This window comes from Lissotriton vulgaris, chromosome 12 (assembly GCF_964263255.1).
Source record: "Lissotriton vulgaris chromosome 12, aLisVul1.2, whole genome shotgun sequence".
Taxonomy (NCBI): domain Eukaryota; kingdom Metazoa; phylum Chordata; class Amphibia; order Caudata; family Salamandridae; genus Lissotriton; species Lissotriton vulgaris.
The window spans coordinates 440,903,875-440,923,601 of record NC_141700.1 but is presented as its reverse complement, the minus strand read 5'-3'; the positions used below and the strand labels follow the sequence as shown (position 1 = coordinate 440,923,601).

Sequence of the window (19,727 nt, the reverse complement as noted above, 5' to 3'; positions counted from 1 at the left end):
TTAAGACTAATACAACTGCCTTAAATCCGTCCATTAAGCGTGATGAAGCTTTGGTATTTGCCCCTAGTGAAGTAAAGGCGGTCCTAAAGGCAATTCCTAGTGGTAGGACACCGGGACCTGATTGTGTTCCTGCAGACATGTTCAAACATGATTATGATCTATGGGTCCCCTATCTGACCCTATTAGCTAATGCCCTTGCGAAAGGAGCAGTGGTTCCCGATTCGTGGTTGGGGGCCGAAATTCTGCCAATTTATAAGAAAGGCGACCATTCGGCACCGGCTAATTATCGCCCAATTAGTCTTATTGACGCGGTTCAAAAATTTGTGGACCATCTTCTTTTGGGTCGTATACAGTGCTGGATGTCGGATTTTTATATCTTAACGCCATTACAGGCAGGCTTTCGTTCACATGTGGGTACCCTCGAACAGGTATTCAGATTCATGCTCCTATATTGGAAAGTTGTACTCTTAGGGGGGCTTTGCTTTTTGCGGCCTTTGTTGATCTTCGGTCTGCTTTCGACGTAGTACCTAGGACTAAGTTGTGGGAAGTCTTATTGGGGATGGCCAAAGAGCAGGTGGCTCTACTTATCAACATGCATGCGAATACTTATGCCAAAGTCCGATGGGGCAAGCCAGGTGAGGTGACAGATAGGTTTGAGGTCTCTAAAGGGGTTAGACAGGGGTGTGTGTTAGCTCCTACCCTGTTCTCTCGGTTTATTAATGGGGTGACAAACTATTTTTCTAACTTCTCGACCCATGCACCCTCCCTTGCTGGCAGGAAAGTCCCCCTGCTCATGTTCGCAGACGACACGCTCATAATATCAAAAACTAGACAAGGTTTACAACTTGCCTTGTCTCGTTTTGAGCTTTTCTGCAGCGAACATGAGCTGGAGGTGAACGTCGGAAAGACCAAATTCATGGTCCTTCGGGGCCCAAGAGCCGTTAAAGCTAGGGTCAAAATGAGCGGGTCACCTTAGACCAAACACAGGTCTTTACATATCTAGATGTCACCTTGAGTGAAAACCTTAGTTGGAAACCCCAGATAGACCTCTTGACCCTTAAGCACGCCCAGCTTGGGGGTGCCCTACTGAAGGAACATTCCAACTCTCATACTAAGCCCCTGGCCCCTCTGGTTAAAATCTATGGCTCCAAAATGTTACCCTCTATTATATATGGTGCGGAACTGTGAGGTTATAGCAATATTTCCCAATTGAAGGTGGCTCAGAATAAGTTCCTTAGGATGTAATCCTGTAGAGGACATGGTACGGTATAGACCCCTGGTGTTTTGGTGGCGCCTGTGGACAACACCGGAACTGTCCATGTATGCTGAGGCCCTCTTGGAGATAAAAGGATTACAGGGCGCTTCTAAGTTCCCTGGTTATCCGCTCTTAAAGCGTCACTGTTGGATATGGGGATAGGGCCCTTATGGGCCAATCCTGCTACTGCTGTCTTTCCTTTGAAGAAGGCTTTTAAGGAAATGTATTGGAGTAGGATCAAGGATAAGAGATTATCTACTGAGTGGGGTATCGCTATGACCTCGGCTTTTCTTGTTATTAAGGATGTTCCGAGTTATGAAGATTATTGGGATACTTTAACTAAGCCACTAGATTGAAAATTGTATCACCAGCTTAGAGTGGGCTCACTCCCCTTACGAGGGTTAGTGTGTTCCTGGAAGCCACAAAGCAGTGACAATTGTCGCTTTTGTGTGAAGGTGGAAGAAACTATTGATCACTTTTTATTTTGTTGTCCATTGTACTCACTGCCCAGACGTGTCTGGCTAAGACCTGTATGTTGTTCATTGGGAACTAGATCTGCAATGACCGCCAGTAGAATATTGAAAACGGCACCTCAAATTATATTGTTATTGGTGTGTCAAAGTTCGTTAGCTGGGCTTGGTCAATACGTTCACGGAACCTGAGTTCATAATACACCAATACAACACCAATACAACACCGTATGTGAGGCAAATGGTGGTTTTAAAATTTTAATGAGTATCTTCTTTTTTATCGGAGTCAGTCATGTGTCTTTTGTTTCAATATTTAATAATGTTTTAACATTTTAGGTTTTAGTATGTATAGTATTTATGGTTTTTAATTAATATTATGAAATGTGCTTAAATGCATGATGTGTATTATGTCTTTTATGATGCAAATCGAAATAAAGACCTTCTTGACTGACTGGTTGTTTTATCAAGCGATTTTTATAAAGAGGAAGCATTACGTCTCCTGGAAGATACATGTAGCAATAAGAAAATCAGTAGAGAATAATACAATAATAGTGTTCTTGCCTTCTATGAGCTACTTTACAATTGGAGAGGCAAGGGTATCTTGGAGGAAGATGAGTATAAATATATGATGGTGGATCATCCCGTTTTACCACCTTCCCAAGATCCACAAGGACATGAGGAGACCTCTGGGTCGTCCAATAGTGTCCAGCAAAGCCAGCCTACTTGAAAAAGCTTCAGTCTATACAGACCTCTTTCTTTTCCCAATGGTTAAGGATTTAAGTTCCTTCATCCAGGATTCTACTGATTCTATACGGTTCATCCAAAATATTCGTTCGGAAGAAACTTTTCTTTTAATCACTCTTGATATCACCAGTTTATACACTTTCATTGCACACCCCTACGGACTGTCTGCACTTGAATCATTTTTAAAAATGAGGCTTTTAAAATTTGCAACACCCAGCAAAATGATACTCCAAATTGCAGAGTTTTGCCTGAACAATGATATTTTTCCTGGTCAATTGCACCGGCAGATACAAGGTACTGCCATGGGCAAATGCTTCGGCCCCAGCTATGCAAATCTTTTTATTGGCTGGTGGGAGAAGCACGTGGCCTGGGCTGATGACAACAGCCATTGGGTAGAGAAGATAGGGCTTTGAGCGAGATGTGTCGATGATCTTTTAATCATTTGAAGAGGAACGCTCGCCAAAGCTAAAGAACACATTCAACACTTGAACCACAATGATCTACATCTGAAATTTACAAGCAATACAAATGATAAGGAAATTGCTTTTTTTATCTGTTGTTGTTCAGGTCTGATGATAGAATCTGTACTAACCTCTACAGGAAACCAACCTCAGGAAACACTGTTTTGCACGCACAAAGTCAGCACCCCCGTAGCCTCATCAACAGCATCCCCTATGGGGAATTGTTGAGGCTGAAACAAAATTTCTCACTCCCCAGGGACTATGAAATGGTGGAAAAAGAATCCCCTGGAAGGTTTAGAGCTAAGGGGTACCAATCGAAAATATTACAGGGTGCCAGGGACAAGGTCCATCTTAAAAGAAGACAGGATTTATTGACTAAGAAACCAGTCGATAGTCAGGATACGGGAGAGGACATAGGGATAGCCAGGTTAATTCTTGGCTTCTCAGCAGAGTCACCAAGGATGAGGGATCTGGTCCAAAAGAATTGGGGAATTCTGCAAACTGATAATGTCATCGGGCATCTATTACCAGTTAGACCTGATATAACATACAAGAAGAATGCGTCACTAAAAGATATCCTAGTGCACAGTCATTTCACGGAGGAACCAGTGATTATGAAAACTCTAATCACAGGATCCTTCCCGTTTACTAGGTTTGTTGAAACAGCTCAAATGTGAAGGACTATGTAGTCCCTGGAAAGAAGACCAAACGATGTATCAACAAGCTGTTGAATTGTAATTCCAGCTTTGTGGTATACTGCTTGGTGTGTCCGTGTGGTCTCCAGTACATTGGTAGTACTACCCATCCAGCCAAAAAACGGGTGCTGGAGCACACACGGGCTATCACCAATAAGGATGCCTCATACCACGTAGCTAGTCACTTGTCTGGATTTCACAATGCTAGAAGTGATAAATTACGCAACTTTTTTCTTGACCAGATTCTTCTCACAGAAAGAGGGGGAGATAGAGTGAAACTCCTCAGGCAACTGGAGGCAAGGTAAATAGTTGAATTAAGGACACGTATGCCTTGGGGCCTCAATAGTGAGGAAGAATTATGGGATTTTGTGGGATAGAGAAAACCTTTCCTTTGTACACATTTTTGTTGATACTAGTGTGGGATGTGAGATGAAATTGTATAAAGAAATAGCCTATTCAGGGCATGATTGGCACATAGACCTAAAATGAATGAACACATATATGGCACATGAAATATCCTTGCAACATATAATGGCAGGCCCATTAGGGCATGATTTAAGGACGATTATCATTTGTATTTTGTTCATATTTATGGATCAATTAGAACATTTAAGTGAAGTCCTGAGGTCTAGGAATACCAATGTAATTGGGTTATGCCAAATGTGCACAGGAAGTAGGGGCAATTTTTGATGTAAATTGCTCTATTTTCAATAACACCAACATTTGGGTGGCGATTTTCTTAATATATCGGTCTTTGTGGAAATTACACAATTCAACATCCAGAAATTACACAAATTATGCTATCTTTAAGGCCATCTAAGATGGCCGACATTTGTTTGATATACATATAATCTGCATTTGGTCCTTCTAATATTTCTAATGACTGGTGTGAGGCAATTAATTCAATTGTTGATAAAAATGCCCGAGGTTGCGGCCGCCAGGGACACAGACGAAGGCCAGGCGGCTGAAAGAAAGTTTGTCAGTGCTTCTTCATTTTGAGTGGCATGAAAAAATAAATTCTTCAAAGTAACTAAAGCGCCTGAATGCGCAGCATTGTTATTTGACTGCTGGTTTGATTCGTTGAACGGCACCGCTCCCGTGAGCTGCGACACCCGCTGTGTAGAGAGCGGCAACCTTTTGAGCGGTGTTCGTGTACGGGGTGTGTATGTATATATATATATATATATATTATATATATTACCTACTGGCGGTCGCCAGTAGGTAATTATAGTTAGGACCTATTATCCATATGAAATTCGTAACATTCTTTTCCCAATAACTTTGGCGCCGGTTGTCGAATATTGGCAAAATTTTCAAAACTCATGAGGCGCTCTGGACATCTCCTATCTTGAAAGTTTTAGGGTGATTCGGCAAGCGGGGGCTGAGAAAAAAGGGGGGTCCCAAAACATGTTTTCTCCATGTTAATTCCCATAGGAAACTTTAGAAACGGCTACAGCCCGAACTGCTGAGCTGAAATACACCAAATTTGGCAAAAAGGTAACCCTTGGTTCAGAAAGAACTCTTTTTGCTAAATGGTGTAACTATTGAAGTAACATTGAAAAAACTATTTTTTTAACACCCCCTTTTTCTCAGCCCCCACTTGACAGATTGCCTGAAAACCTTCCATATGAAACGAGATTCACCTGTGTACTTTTTATTTTTTTAAAGTTTGTGAAGATTCGTCAAACGTCACCAGAGATATAGGCAAGTCAAAAAGCACTTTTCCTATAGAAACATGGACCTAACTATAACTACCTATTTCAGAGTTTTTAAAGTTTAAAATGGTACATTGTCACTAAAATTGTGACCTAGCTGTAATGATTCTTTAAACTTTGTTTTTTCAGTGATATATATATTCAACCAAGTTCCCTCGTAACATGGACAACACGTACACACTCTTGTCAGAGTGTATTTAACTTTTATTACCCCACCAAAGCGCAAAATTATCATTGCGTGGTGAACATCACTGGTTTTGTTAAGGGTGAATGCCAGTTATTAAGTGCACCTTTTATCTTTACTGTCATTACATGATCTTTTCTATTACTACAGTTACAGTAAAATATGGGAAATGTAGTCCATACTTCTTAAAAGGTAACACTTTTCCTTAAAAACAGTGATGTAACATACAAATTTACAATTTACATACACACACCACAATTTCACCTTATGGTGCAATTAATATTGCATTATTTTTTTATGCATTACATATCTACTTTCATTCTTACTATTGTATCAATAAAAGCACATCTCAAAATGTACTGTCAATTTATCAAATATTTTCCAGTTCAATTGCCACTTTCTGCAGCTAAACAAACTATAGTGTGCTCGTTCCACTATGCCAAAAATATTGACACTTTAAAAATTAGAATCCAGTTGCCCATTCATGGGCAAGTAATTTAGACACATTTAGTCTCAAACATAAACAAATATGTTATCATTTAAATATCTATCAACACCCCCAAGCGGGCTATTATTTAGGTGTGTGTTGGACCAGGCCAGTCTTGTTCACCTCTTATCATTTGTCTCGCCCTCTCGTGGGCTGAATACTTGTTACTCAATAACTTCAAAACTATTCATCTCATGTAATGAATTGTGCTTGTTTGTTTCCAGCAATGTGTTCTATAAATCCCTCTCACTACTACATGGATTTGAGGTGACATTAAATCACAACTATGAAACATGAATAATCCCGGAGCCAAAAACTAAAGCAGATGTATGAAAAGCTCCTTGTCCTGGCTCAGACCTTTGGGGGTCATTGTCTCCATGTTGAGAAAGTTCCATGAATCTAATATGCAATGGTGCTCATTCTCTGTCACCCCCTCTCTCATTTCTTTCCACCATATCAGTTCCAAAGGTTCCCATTTGTTTCCAATCACTGTTATGGTGAATTTCAAAATGTCTTGTCACTGGGTATATCATGTCCTTGTTGGTTATTGCTCTTGAGTGTTCTTATTTTCTCTTTTTCATTTCACATGTGGTACTACCAATAAACGCCAGTTTACATGGGCACTTCAGAATGTAAGCAAACCCGTAGAGATGAGGAACGGAGTGTTGAAACTTTTCAGACACTCACCCCCAGTCACAGATCAGGGTTGACTCCATCATCGTTTTTTAGCTCACTTTGCCACCCCAGTTCAGACCCAGCCATATGCAATTCAGTCTTGACCCTGTGCCTCATGCGAACAGTCCAGCCCGAACTGCCAAGCCAGGTCTTCCCTAGGCCGGAAACAAGCATCTGGGACTGATTTTGGGGTAACATCCCTCATCAGCCACGCTAGCTTGAATCCAGTGGCAAAGTGACCAAGGGACCCACGTCTGGGCATACCCTGCCAACTTAGGGTGAACAAAGCAAACGCAAAGAGATGATGAATGGAGTGTTGAAACTTTGCAGACACTCACCGTCAGTCACAGATCTGGTTTGAATCCATCATTGTTCTTTAGCTCAATTTGCCACCCCAGTTCAGACCAAGCCATATGCAAATCAGTCTTGACCCTGTGCCTCATGGGAACAGTCCAGCCCAAACTGCCAAGCCAGGTCTTCCCTGGAATAGAAACAAGCATCCTGGGACTGGTTTCTGGGTAACACCCCTCATCATCCAGGCTAGCTTGAAACCAGTGGCAAAGTGAGCAAGGGACCAACGTTTGGGCATACCCTGTCAACTTAGGATGAAGAAAGCAAACACAAAGAGATGATGGACAGAGTGTTGAAACTTTTCAAACACCCTCAGTCACAGATTTGGGTTGAATCAGGCTTGACCCTGTGCCTCATGGGAACAGTTCAGAATGTAAACAGGCATGATATTCTCTAAATAAATGTTTCTCTTGTTCCCATTCCTCACTTCAAATTCTGAAGTGTCAACCTTGATATGACAGATCTTACAATGTTGGTATTTGTAAATTCCTGTCTGTGTGTTCCACCAAGCCTATTCTTCTGCTCTCTTGAAGTGGCTATGTACATGTCGTTGATGCTCCTGGCTTTATGTATGTTATTGTTGATACTACTCACAATATTCTGGATAATGTGAGATCACTTTTAAAAATTCCCCAATCCCTTCCGAAATGTGTTTGAATTGAGAGTCTTCCTTAGTCAATGTCAAAATAATTCTGATATATTTTGTTATCTAATTATTGGCTTTACCATTTGTTTTTTTGTAACGAGTAATTCCCAAGTATTCCATATTGTTGATCTTTCCGCACATTTGTTGATCACCTTCTTTGAGTAGCCTCTCATGAAAAATCTATTCATAATTTCAATATTCCACTTTTCCAATTCTTTCTGTTCGTGGGTGTGGGCTTATGATTTAATGTTGTTTGGAGCATTCAATCCTCAATAAATATTTCTGTATCAAGAAATACCACTCTTTTATTACTTATATCATAAATGACTCTCAGATTTAGATAATTTGTGTTCAATATCTGGTAAATTGTTCAAATTCTTCATTAGTGCCATCCCAAATGATCAGTAAATCATCTATGAATCGCAACCAAACTATAATCTTGCTTAGTATCTCTTCATTACCGTCCATGCAGTGTATTTTTCCCACCGCCCATTGTTAGATTTGCAAAGCTGGGTGTAAATGATACACCCATTAAGGTCCCACAGTTCTGTCTGTATATTTCATCATTGAATATGAATATATTATGTTTCAAGCAAATCGTCATCAGTTCTTCAATCATGAATTAATGTTCATAAAAGTGTATATTCCTCAGATTGAGGAAATAGCAACAGGCTTCTACACCTGTTTCATGTCTGATACTAGTATATAATTATACCACATCCATTGCAATTAAATGACATGTTTCCTTCCATGGAATGTGCTGCAAATGGGTAACCAGTTATCTTGTATATCTTAGGTAAGAACTTGTCTTTGACTATTGGTGACAAAAGTAAATCCATATAAATTGAAGTTTCCTCCAACATCGATCCTGTGGCAGAAACAATTAGCCTTCCAGGTGGGTTCACTCTGCTATATTGTATCTTTGGCTAAAAATAAATTGTTGCTATCACAGATTTTCGGGTACTAAAAATCTATATTCATCCTCATCCAGCAAACCTTGATCTTTCCGATTGCTTAATTTGTTGGTGTAGCATTTCTCTCATTCGTTTATAGTGTTTATTGTAATTTTCTCATAGCATTCTCTATCTTGTCATAATACCGCCTGTATATAGTATTCCTTATCCAACATAACTATATTTCCACTTTTGGTGGATTGTTTGCTTTTAAAGGCAGTCTTTTCCTTCAACCTTTTCAGTGCTTCCCTTTCTTTCCTTTTACAATGTCCTCCTTGTTTTAAGTTGTTTGTTAATTTGCAGACATCTTTAAACACCATCTCATGAAATACATCCACATTATTCCCTGGCGGTATATTTCTACAAAATCTCGATTTAGATTTTACTGTACTTATGCCTGCTCAAAAGATATCGATTTCTGCCTCTTTCAGTAATGATTCTGGTTTATTCCATCCTCTTGACAAATCATCCTGCTACAATTCATCTAAGGTACAAAGAATCTCTATATTATCAATAATACGTTTATTTGTTGGTGTTGGTGTCACTTTTGGACTCACTTGTTTCTTCCCATAGTATTTTACTAGTTTCAATTTCCTTATGCATTTGAAAATCTCTATTCTGGTATCTACCTAATCAAAGAGCATTGTTGGACAGGAGTTCAGGCCTTTTGTTAATACCTTTATTTCCATTTCCCTCAACTTGCATTTCGGCTAATTTATTATTTCCATCTCCATTTCTCTCTTGTCTTTCCATTCTACTTGTTGTTCTGTGTCATCCTCCTTGTTTCTATTGTTCTTCCTGATTTTACGTCCTGTTCTTTTTTTCCTCTTCATTTGCCCCTCCTTGTCACTTCACTCTCCTTCATTGCACCTCCTCTGTGCCTTAATTGCTGATCTTGATGTAGCAACCTCATTTCGTCTAAAAAAGACAATTTTTGTTCCTTTTCTATCACTTTACTTGAATCTCCATCCCCTTCACTTGAGTCAACATCAGATTCACTTGCAATGCTTTCAGTTTTCGATTCCACAATTATTTTATCTAATACTTCCTGCCTCCTAAAGTCTGAGAACCATTTTGCAAACGTAAATATTCTCCCATCTTCGTAATCTTCATGTCTAGTTGAAATGTATTCAATTTTCTCGCCTCTACTTCCCCTTCGTGTTTAAGAAGCTGTTCATCACTCTTGTCCTTTCATTTAATCAAATCATATGGGAAATCAATACGTTTAAATTAATTCTCCAATTTGGCTATTTCCTCTGGAATTTTAATCAGGTCTGCTTTGGTGTGTTTCACAATGATTTATTTCCAATAGCCCTAATGATAAATGCACAATATGATTATCCCACTCTTCTAACATGGCATCAGTTTGATCAACATGACTTGGCATTAGAGTTATGCGTAAGCATTTAGGTACTCTCTTCACTTTCAAGTATTTTTTCTAAAGACATTATTTAACACCATTTATCAACTTCTTTTCTCCTTAACTTTTCCAATTACATGAAATTTCTATTTTAAGGGTACTCCGCTCATATATTCACAGTTCCTCGCTCCACCTCCATAGTATTAGAAAGAATTTGTATATGCTCAAGTAGTGAGGCCTCTATATACGCTCAAGTAGTAAATATTCATCCTGTGCCTAGTTTACTTAAAAGGTTAACAATTAGCAGACAGAAATGTATCAATTTAGAATTTTACAAGATAAATTAAGAACAATTTAGGGAAAAAGCCATAGCAAAAGCTCATTTGAAAGGCAACTGGTGAGTATCTCGTGGAGCAATAGCAAGGCACAAAAACTCAATCTATAAGATCAATTACGCTAGAACTATACTAATTTCTTTGAAGTGCTCTGCAATAAGCAAGCTCGTGAGACCATAGCTGAGCAAACTATCCCTAAACGTTTTTAAAAAGCAGTTAGTAAACACGTGATCGTCACTTACATGGTACATTGTAAATAGATATATTAAACTATCTGGTCAAAATATCAAACGAGTAATTGTCTACTGTTAGTAAGCCCCAGAGGAAAAAATGAGCCCCAAGTACAAACTAAAAAAGGTGGAGTTCTGCAATATTCACAAACTGAAGTGATGTCAGCAACAATTTTAGGTGTCTGGGTCAGAGGGTCAAATTTAAACATAGTTGAGAATCATGCAGTGGATTAGTATAAAGTATGTACCGTACAAAAATATTAACATAGCGAGCAATGAAAAATATGTAAGTTAACCAATGTGATACAGACGTCAATGAAGAGCTTTTTCTGCATCTCTAGGGGAATGGTTTCCACCTCTTCAGTTTCATCCAGTTCAGTGACAAGCACTCCCTGGGCGGACATCTCCTGTAAAGACGTTGCTGCAGCAATAAAACAAATAATGTAACTGGTAAATAATTGAGAGTTCTCCGATGCTAAAGTTTTCTTATTAATATTCACATGTAAATCAGTCCAAACTTATTTTGATTCCCAACTACCGTCTTCTTTCCTATCTCAAGACACTAAAAAGAAACAAATCTGTCTCAAATTATCAATCGTAATTCTCAAGTTTAGATTGGAAGCGGTTCAACCACAAATCAAGTATTTCCTAAAATACAGAACCAATCCATAAAATAGAGAAAATAATTAGCACAGTTTTTGTATTTGCAATACATTAAAAAGTAACGTTTATTCACTGTTGATACTTCAGTACTCTTACTCCTGCAATACTATCAGTTGTACGAATGTAAGGAAAGCACTTTTTAACAGAATTCTGAGAATGCTTTAATTACTGATAATCTTTATCATACTAATCTCTGGTCTTCATTGTCACAATCCTTACTTTTTGTGGGGATCAAGCCTGGGCACTTAAATCTTTGCCACTCTACTTTCACTAATGTCATAAATACTGGACTACTTATCCAGAAGTGGTATGTATAATACCCAAGCGTACCACAACAATCAAAGATTTTCCCTACACAAGAGCAACAAGGAGGAAACATTAATCAGAAGTCCGGAATATAGTATGTCTGGCACTACTAGAATGATGTAGAAGGGGATGACAAAATTATGCATTAGGGTTAATTACATTTTGCGACAAGGATGGCATCTACCACTTAAAGCAGTAGATTAAATAGAGTCAGTTGCTACCTCTCAATATCTGTGCATGCAGGTGTAGACTGTGCACACTTGGGTGGAGGACCTTGCCCTGTTGCTGTGACAGAAGATCCTTGTGAAGTAGTAGCCTGATATGAGGACAAATGCTCCTGCACAGAAGTTTGGTTACCACTCTCTCTGGCCTAATCTGGAGCTACTAGGATGACTTGGAACTGGTTGATCTTGATATCTTTCAGAACTTATGAACCAAGGGGTGGGACACACACAACCAGTTGACTACTGTATTCAAATTGCCAGGTGTAGCGTGCAACTAGGGCTTCGCTGTCTGTGCCCAACAGCGTTGTAAACAGTATCTAAGGTGCAGCCCCTGAATAGGGGTTGTCCCCCAGTGCACTGCGTAAAATAACAAAACAAAAATTAAATCCACTTGTGTGACGAGTTCACAATAATATGGCTTGAAACCAGTCCATAATCATTGGTTCTTTAATGACCATTTAATGCCAATAGTCATTCATTGTGATATCCAATGTTGTTCATGAAATCGAAATAAATCACTCAAAGTTTTCATTCACAGTTGATCAGCCATCCCAATGTATTTCGAGAATTAAATCTGCCCTTCTTCAGGGGTAAATCTACGAGCAAACATAATTGAATGGGTCTTATTAAGGAGCATCTCACTATGTAAGAACAGTAAAAAGTGGGGAAAGAAGATATCAGTAGTAGCGTATGATAGCCCAGAGTGTCAGATCCCTAATGGTAAACATGCTAGGAGCAACATGGTGCTAGAGTCGAAAAGCAATACAGTTGTCGATGCAGGGAGTGGAGTGATAAAGCAAAAGTCAATGATCTGTGTTGGTAATCTCCTGTGGAAACGCCAAAAGGAAAGCAATAACAGATGAAGTGGAAACAGAAATAGAAAAAAGTTGCCAATAAAACAATACCGCAACCGATAGTGAAAAGTGTGCAGTCAACCGAAAAACCTGTGCTCTGAAAATAGTGTGCACTGCAGTTAGCAAATGAACATGTGTCTCACGTAATTGACGATGCCTCAAGGAGCTGAAGTCGCTGTGAGTAAAACAAATGAGAATACTGTTGTTGTAATACTTTATTCAATAAAGTTTTTTATCATAAAAGTAGATACAATTTCATCATAAAGGAATAAAATTCATATTAGTCGTATTTCATAATACAGGGAGAATAAAAAAGAAATATGTTAAAATGCAAAATTAGTATATACATTTAAAAGGTCATAGGACATAAAGTGCAGTGATAATCTTTTCATAAACAGCCAGATTAATTAGTCTTAGTTTTCTAGCCCGTTTTCGATTGCATAAGCTTTGAGGGTATCTGCCAGGCTCTCCCCAAATACTTTGCTACTCCGCAAATGACCATCATAGATGTTGTGTCCGTTCTCAAAATTCGGAGGGCCATCGTGCAGTGCCTCACTCCTAATTCCCTACATACAGGTTTTAACCATCTTTTCCTGACCCCCCTATAGGCACTTCAAGCAAACAGGAAGTGTGCTAAGGACTCTGTGGGGTTTGCACATCCCGGACAAGTAGCTTGGTGGGACAAGGGGGATTTCCAGCGTTTAGGAAATTCATTCAAGGGAATTGTCCCGTACCTCAATTTTAGAAAAAGAGTTCTGTCTCTAGGTATTTTAATAAAATCTAGAAAGGGTTCCAGCTTCTTCACCGGTTTGTGCTCTAGGAACTGGTCAGTTAAAGTGCCCCACCTAGTGTCTTTTAGATCCTTGTCTTGCACCCATTCCCAGTAGATTTTATTAACCGTTTCTTTCGGGGGGGAGGGGGGGACTGGGATAGCAACGCTTCACTCACCCCAGTTTGTTGACCAACTCCCTCAATTTCTTCAGCCATACGATCTTCTTCGAACTATTCAAATTAATTAGCTCGTCAAAGACTGCTGCATAGCTTGCCAACTCCGGGGTCCTTCTTAGACGCACCCAATATAGTAATGGACGGAGGTAAACTATGTCTTTGATTGATCGTCGACCCATGTCGTGAAGAAGTGGTTTGAAGGGGATAGGGAGTGGGAGACCAACTAGGTCTCTTAAAAACTTATTCTCAGCTTTAACTAGCTCTGCAATCTTGTTGAAACCCCATAATTCCGACCCGTAGACTGCAGCGGCCAATGCCTTCCCATTATAGACGGCTAAAGCAGGGGCGATAGGTCTACTGTAAGAGGCTCGATGATCTCTTGAAATAGCCCCTGACACTCTTTTAAGATTTAAAAGCATTTTAGCCACATGGGTGTCCCATATCATTCTATAATTGACCCTTACTTCCAAGTAGTCAACAGCATCCACGTCCTCTAGCCTAGATCCATTGAGGGCAACATTGATCTTCGTAGGTTTTTTGGTCTGCGATAATACCATCAATTTTGTTTTAGTTGTGTTGATGATTAGTCCACGTTCTTCACAGAACAGGTTAAACCTTTCTAGAAGTTTCTGAAGACCAGAGGGGGTTTTGGACATCAAGAGGGTATCGTCCGCGAAGAGGAGGGTCGGTATCTTTTCACCAGCCAGGGTTGGGGCATCGGCTGGGTCCTCTCTCAAATGGTCTGCCACCCCATTTACAAAGAGAGAGAACAAAGTCTGGGCCATCGCACAACCCTGACGGACCCCCCTGTTCACTGGTATCCTCTTAGTCAGTTCGCCCTGACCCCCCCATCTAATTCGTGCGTAGGTGCCCTCATGTAATCTTTTTATCAACTCTAGGAGGTATTGTGGGAGACCCATATCCTGAAGCACTTCCCAAAGTTTGGCACTGGGCACAAGGTCGAAGGCGGTTTTGAGATCTATAAAGGCCAGATATAATGAGCCTTTTCCGATGGACACGGTTTTCCAGTATGTCGCAGCAAATCTGAAAACCTGGTCCATCGTACCCACCTTCCGCCTGAACCCAGCTTGTAAGTGGGTCAGGATATTTCCCTCCTCTAACCAGGTCACCATTCTAGAGATGAGGACCCTGCCAACCACCTTCTGAATTACATCAATCAGACTTATAGGTCTGTAGTTGGCGGGGTCCTCTTTGGCACCTTCTTATATATTGTGACCACTTCTGCCCCTTTCCATGACTCGGGGACTGGGTGGCCCTGGACGAGAAGGTTCATCAAAAGAAGGATGAAATTAGCCCATAGGGTGGGATCATGTAGTAGTAAATCGCCTGGCAGGCCATCCGGGCCAGCGGCCTTCCCCGGCGCTATATTTTGAATGGCTGATTGGACCTCTAGAAGTGTAAAAGGATCTGCTGAATTGAAACATACATGATATAATTCTGATTCTGATTCGGCATCTAATGGTTGCTCTGAATCAGTCTCGCAGCAACAGAGGTGTAAAAAATGGGAATACCATTGCTGTTTGGTTATATGATTTGGGACAGACTCTGTTCCCCTTCTAGTGAGTTTATTTATTAAGTCCCAAAATAGAGTAGAATCCTTTTCAGAGGCTGCCCTTTTGAGTTCCTGCCAGTGGTCTTCCTCCCATGCACGTTTTGCTAGTTCTATAGTTCTATTATAGTCTTTTCTGGCCATCCTTACGGCTATAGGATCTTTTTTGTGGAGAGCTAATGAAATGGCCATTCTCTTTTTCCTGCAGTCAGCTGTAAACCATAAATTACCACTTTTAACTAATTTATTTTTATGTCCTCTAGCAACTTTAACCTTAAAATATGAACCTATATTTACTATAAAATCCCTATAAATTCCACTAAGATCTAGTTCGTTTACTTCATCCTGCACAGTATTGAGCGTGGATAGTTCCGCACTCTTTGATGCAACCAAGTCGCCTATACTAATCAGGATATTCTCTTGACAAGCCACCTTATCCCATTTTAACCTGCGGTTGAAGTTTGATGGAACTACTTCTTTGGTAAATAATGGACCACTTATCTTCCTCTTGCAGTCTCATATAATTTCCATGCAAAGGGGGTTATGATCACTATCCGGCATCTGCTTGACCTCCATATCGACCACATTCCCCCATAATCTTGTGTCCAGGAGAATGTAATCAATACGCGAGGGGTCGTTAAGTCTGTTAAAAGTCATGGCCCCATCTGGGTCCGAGGGTGTTCTACCATTTAGTGCACGTAGGTTATATTCCAATGTTAGAGCATTAATTTGTAGTGCCCTAGCTGATCATCTCTTAATTGGTCTTAGAGTCAATACAGGAATAGAATGTTTCAGATCTTGTTCATTAGACCCCAATAGATCTTCCTCGCTTAAGGGTTCATACCTGCAATTCAGGTCACCTCCCACAATTATGTTAGATCGTGGGGGGTTACCTGATAAGGCCAATTCTAGTAATGAAATTGTGACCGAATTTTTAGCCCCCGGGGATCCTCTAGCATATACATTGAACAGCTCTACTCTATTGCCATTCAAGGGGCCTTTAAAGGATAGATGTAAAATATATTCAGAGTTGGTGTTATGAACAGTGATATCCCAGTTCAATGATACCTTACCCCAAATATGGAGTCCCCCTCGAAGGGCGACCCTTCCCTTGGCTTACCGCAGGAATAAAAAAAGGAGGAGTACCCTGTTTTGTACAGAGCTGTCGTGCTCCATGTCTCCTGGAACATGCACACCTTGTAATTGTCGATGAATTTATTCCATTCTGGAATGACCAGTTTCTTTTTGAGGCCTGAAATGTTCCAGGAGAGGATCCGGATCACCTCTAAATTTCCTTCCCCTCCTGTGTATAGCTCCCTTCTCTCCTGATTCAATAATTCCCTTGGAGGCGAACTAAAAAACGCATTGATTGCGCCACAAGTATTTTCCATAACACCTTTAATGGGGCTGGATTACGGAAAGATGCTGTGATTGTCTTTAGATAGTCAATCTACTCTATTTAAATCTGAGTAGTCATTAACCCCCACTATGGACCAGGAAGGCAGGCGTCTGATCTGGATATTAGATTGTTTAGGGGGACAAGTCCGAAACTCAAGAGCCACTAAGTTCTCTGCCAATGCTTCGTTGCACAGTTGGATTTCGATGCAGTCTGTGTGCTAACTGTGCAGGGACAATCTTCTGACGCTAGTCAAATCCTCCCTGATGATAGATCTGCATCCCCTCACATGTCGGAGCCAATGGATTGCTTTATTTTGGATAGATTCTCTGGTTTCATACCCAGATTTAGTGTTTGGTTTTGGGACCCCAGTCATGTAAACTATCGCATTAGAGTTTCTTATAGCATTATCTAGCAGGGAAATGTTTGGATCAGCCCTAGGCTTTCCGTTACCAACCGGCCTAGTATCATTACAAGATGGTTAACTCAAATGTGCAAGTCTATTTCCAGATGCTGTGCCCCGTGTTCTCATAATTTCAGCATATGACCTGGAGCTAAGACTATGCTGGCCAGCTGGAGAGACCCTATCATGAGGCCTTTGGTGCAGGAACACTTTCTTTAGGAGCCCACCTTCTGCCTGTTTGCAGGGGATTAGAGGTTCTATTGGGATACATGGTGTCGATACTGTTGCAGATGTAACAATTTGCGGAGTTTTTGCCCTATCGGTGTTATCCTTCTGGGATAGTACTTCCAACATTTTTTTTATGGAGAGCATGTCCCTCTCTAAATTCTTAAAAAGAACTCTATTAGAGGATGAACATTTTTGACAGCCCCCATAAGCATCAACACTTGTCCCATTTGCCTTAGCACCCCTCTCAATAGTTTGAGCAATCACATCCAGGGCGTCTCCTGATTCCCCATCTAGAACAGCAAATCTGTTAACATAGTTGATAACTATCTCCCCTGTATTCTCTTGTGTCCCATGGGCGGTAATTTCTGGAGTAGCACTAGGTAAATTAATCTCCTTAGATGCCTCTAACGGGACTAACCTGGCAGGACCTTCTAATGGATTGTGTACTTCACAGATTGGGGGGATATATGTGGATTTTTTGTTAAAAATAGCTGGGATCACTTTCCCTCGCTGCTGTTTTAACACTTCTGAAAGTGGGTTGGGGTTTTGCTCCTGGTGGGTACTAGGCATTCCTGTCAGAATCTCCTCAAATTCGCTAACGATAGTTTCGATTCTTGTCAAAGTACAGTTAGATCTAGGATGCATAACCTTTTTTGCTTTTTTTTCCCTTCTTGGGATGGGACGATTGTACTCCACCTTCCACGGTTTTTCTCTTCCCATTGCTTAATAAGATAGGTTACTAAACACAGCCTCAGTCTGTTATTTACAAGTAGTTAGTCTCAGTAGAACAAGTCAACACAGGGACGTGTATTTTGATTTACTTTTGCTATAAGTAGCCCCCTTTTACCCCACAGTACCTTTTAGTCCTTAGTGTGGAATCCTCAAAGTCCAGATGCTATGGGGGTAGCCCTCCCCTGCCTCTTCCGGTCTCTGACGGGCGCGGGACGGGCCCGTCCTTGGCCTGGGCTTCACCCGGGCAGCACCCGCGCGCATCCCGCGCAGCGGGTGGGCCGGGCCGATTTTCAAGGCCTCCGGTGCCCTCCTGCAGCATCACTGACTCTGCGCCCCGCGAAGCCCTCTGGGAACTATAGTCCCGTGTGCGCTGTTCTCCTTGCGGTCGCGCTGGTGGATTCAGAGATGCAGCCTCTGCGGGCTCTGCAGCGGTGGCGTTTGTCCCAAGGATGGGAGGCTCTTGCTGTTTGCCCCGAGCTTCTTTCAGGTGGGGTGGTTTGGCCGTTCCCTTCACGCAAGATCAGGCTTTGTTGCGTCCCGCGCAGCGGGAGGGCAGGCCCGATTTTGAGGGCCTTCGGCGCCCTCCTGCAGCGTCACGGACTCTGCGCCCCCACAAAGCCCTCTGGGAACTATAGTCCTGGGTCCGCTGTTCTCCTTGCGGTCGCACTGATGGATTCAGAGATGCAGCCTCTGCGGGCTCTGCAGCGGTGGCGTTTGTCCCAAGGACTGGAGGTTCTCGCTGCTCCCCCGAGCTTCTTCCAGGTGGGGTGGTGTGGCCGTTCCCTTCACGGCAAGATCAGGCTTTGTTGCGTCCCGCGCAGCGGGAGGGCCGGGCCGATTTTGAGGGCCTCCGGCACCCTCCTGCAGTGTCACTGACTCTGCGCCCCCGCAAAGCCCTCTGGGAACTATGGTCCCGGGTCCACTGTTCTCCTTGCGGTCGCGCTGGTGGATTCAGAGATGCAGCCTCTGCGGGCTCTGCAGCGGTGGCATTTGTCCCAAGGACGGGAGGCTCCCGCTGTTCCCCCCGAGCTTCTTCCAGGTGGGGTGGTTTGGCCGTTACCTTCACAGCAAGATCAGGCTTTGTTGCGTTTCGCGCAGCAGGAGGCCCGGGCCGATTTTGAGGGCCTCCGGCGCCCTCCTGCAACGTGTCTGACTCTGCGCCCCGCAAAGCCCTCTGGGAACTATAGTCCCAGGTCCACTGTTCTCATTGCGGTCGCGCTGGTGGATTCAGAGATGCAGCCTCTGCGGGCTCTGCAGCGGTGACGTTTGTCCCAAGGAGGGTAGGGTGCATGTCACATGCGTATCTCATGAGATACGCACCCTACAGAAGGGACAAACCTTTGTACCAACCACCACGAATAATACACTCAAATTAGAAGTTAGTTTCTTTAAACTAATGAGAAACATTAGACTAAGACACTATTTTGACATTTTGGTACAAACCACCACCCAAGAGGAAGATATCATCCAAGAATTACGACCATGTAGTACCTTTTTGGCTCCAGTAAGCCACAAGATCATCGACACCTTTGATAATCTAGTCAAACATGAGATTTCAACTTTGCAATTTCAAAAAACTTCTAAACATTGCAATCTCACAGCAAAAGACAAGAGCATACTCAAAAGACTTGCCAACAATCAGTCCATAACTTGCCAGAACGCTGACAAAGGCGGCGCCTTAGTTATTATGGACAGTGTCTATTATCAAGAACAGGTTTCACTTCACGTATCTGACACCAACACCTATGCTCAACTGAATTACAATCTGACTAATACATTTGCATCTATCCTATTGAACATAGTACAGAAAACATTAGATGAAGGTACTATCACGGAAAGAGT

At 41.7% G+C, this 19,727-nt stretch overlaps 1 protein-coding gene across 1 annotated transcript in view; it reads right to left on the bottom strand.

Annotated features, from left to right (window-relative positions):
* The window catches only part of DNAAF1 (dynein axonemal assembly factor 1), a 485,669-nt gene that overhangs the window by 74,403 nt on the left and 391,539 nt on the right, over positions 1-19,727 (bottom strand). Inside the window, exon 19 of the mRNA XM_086945201.1 lies at positions 10,873-10,982. Coding sequence (XP_086801327.1) covers positions 10,873-10,982 — 110 coding nt within the window. The remainder of the gene's footprint in view (positions 1-10,872; positions 10,983-19,727) is intronic.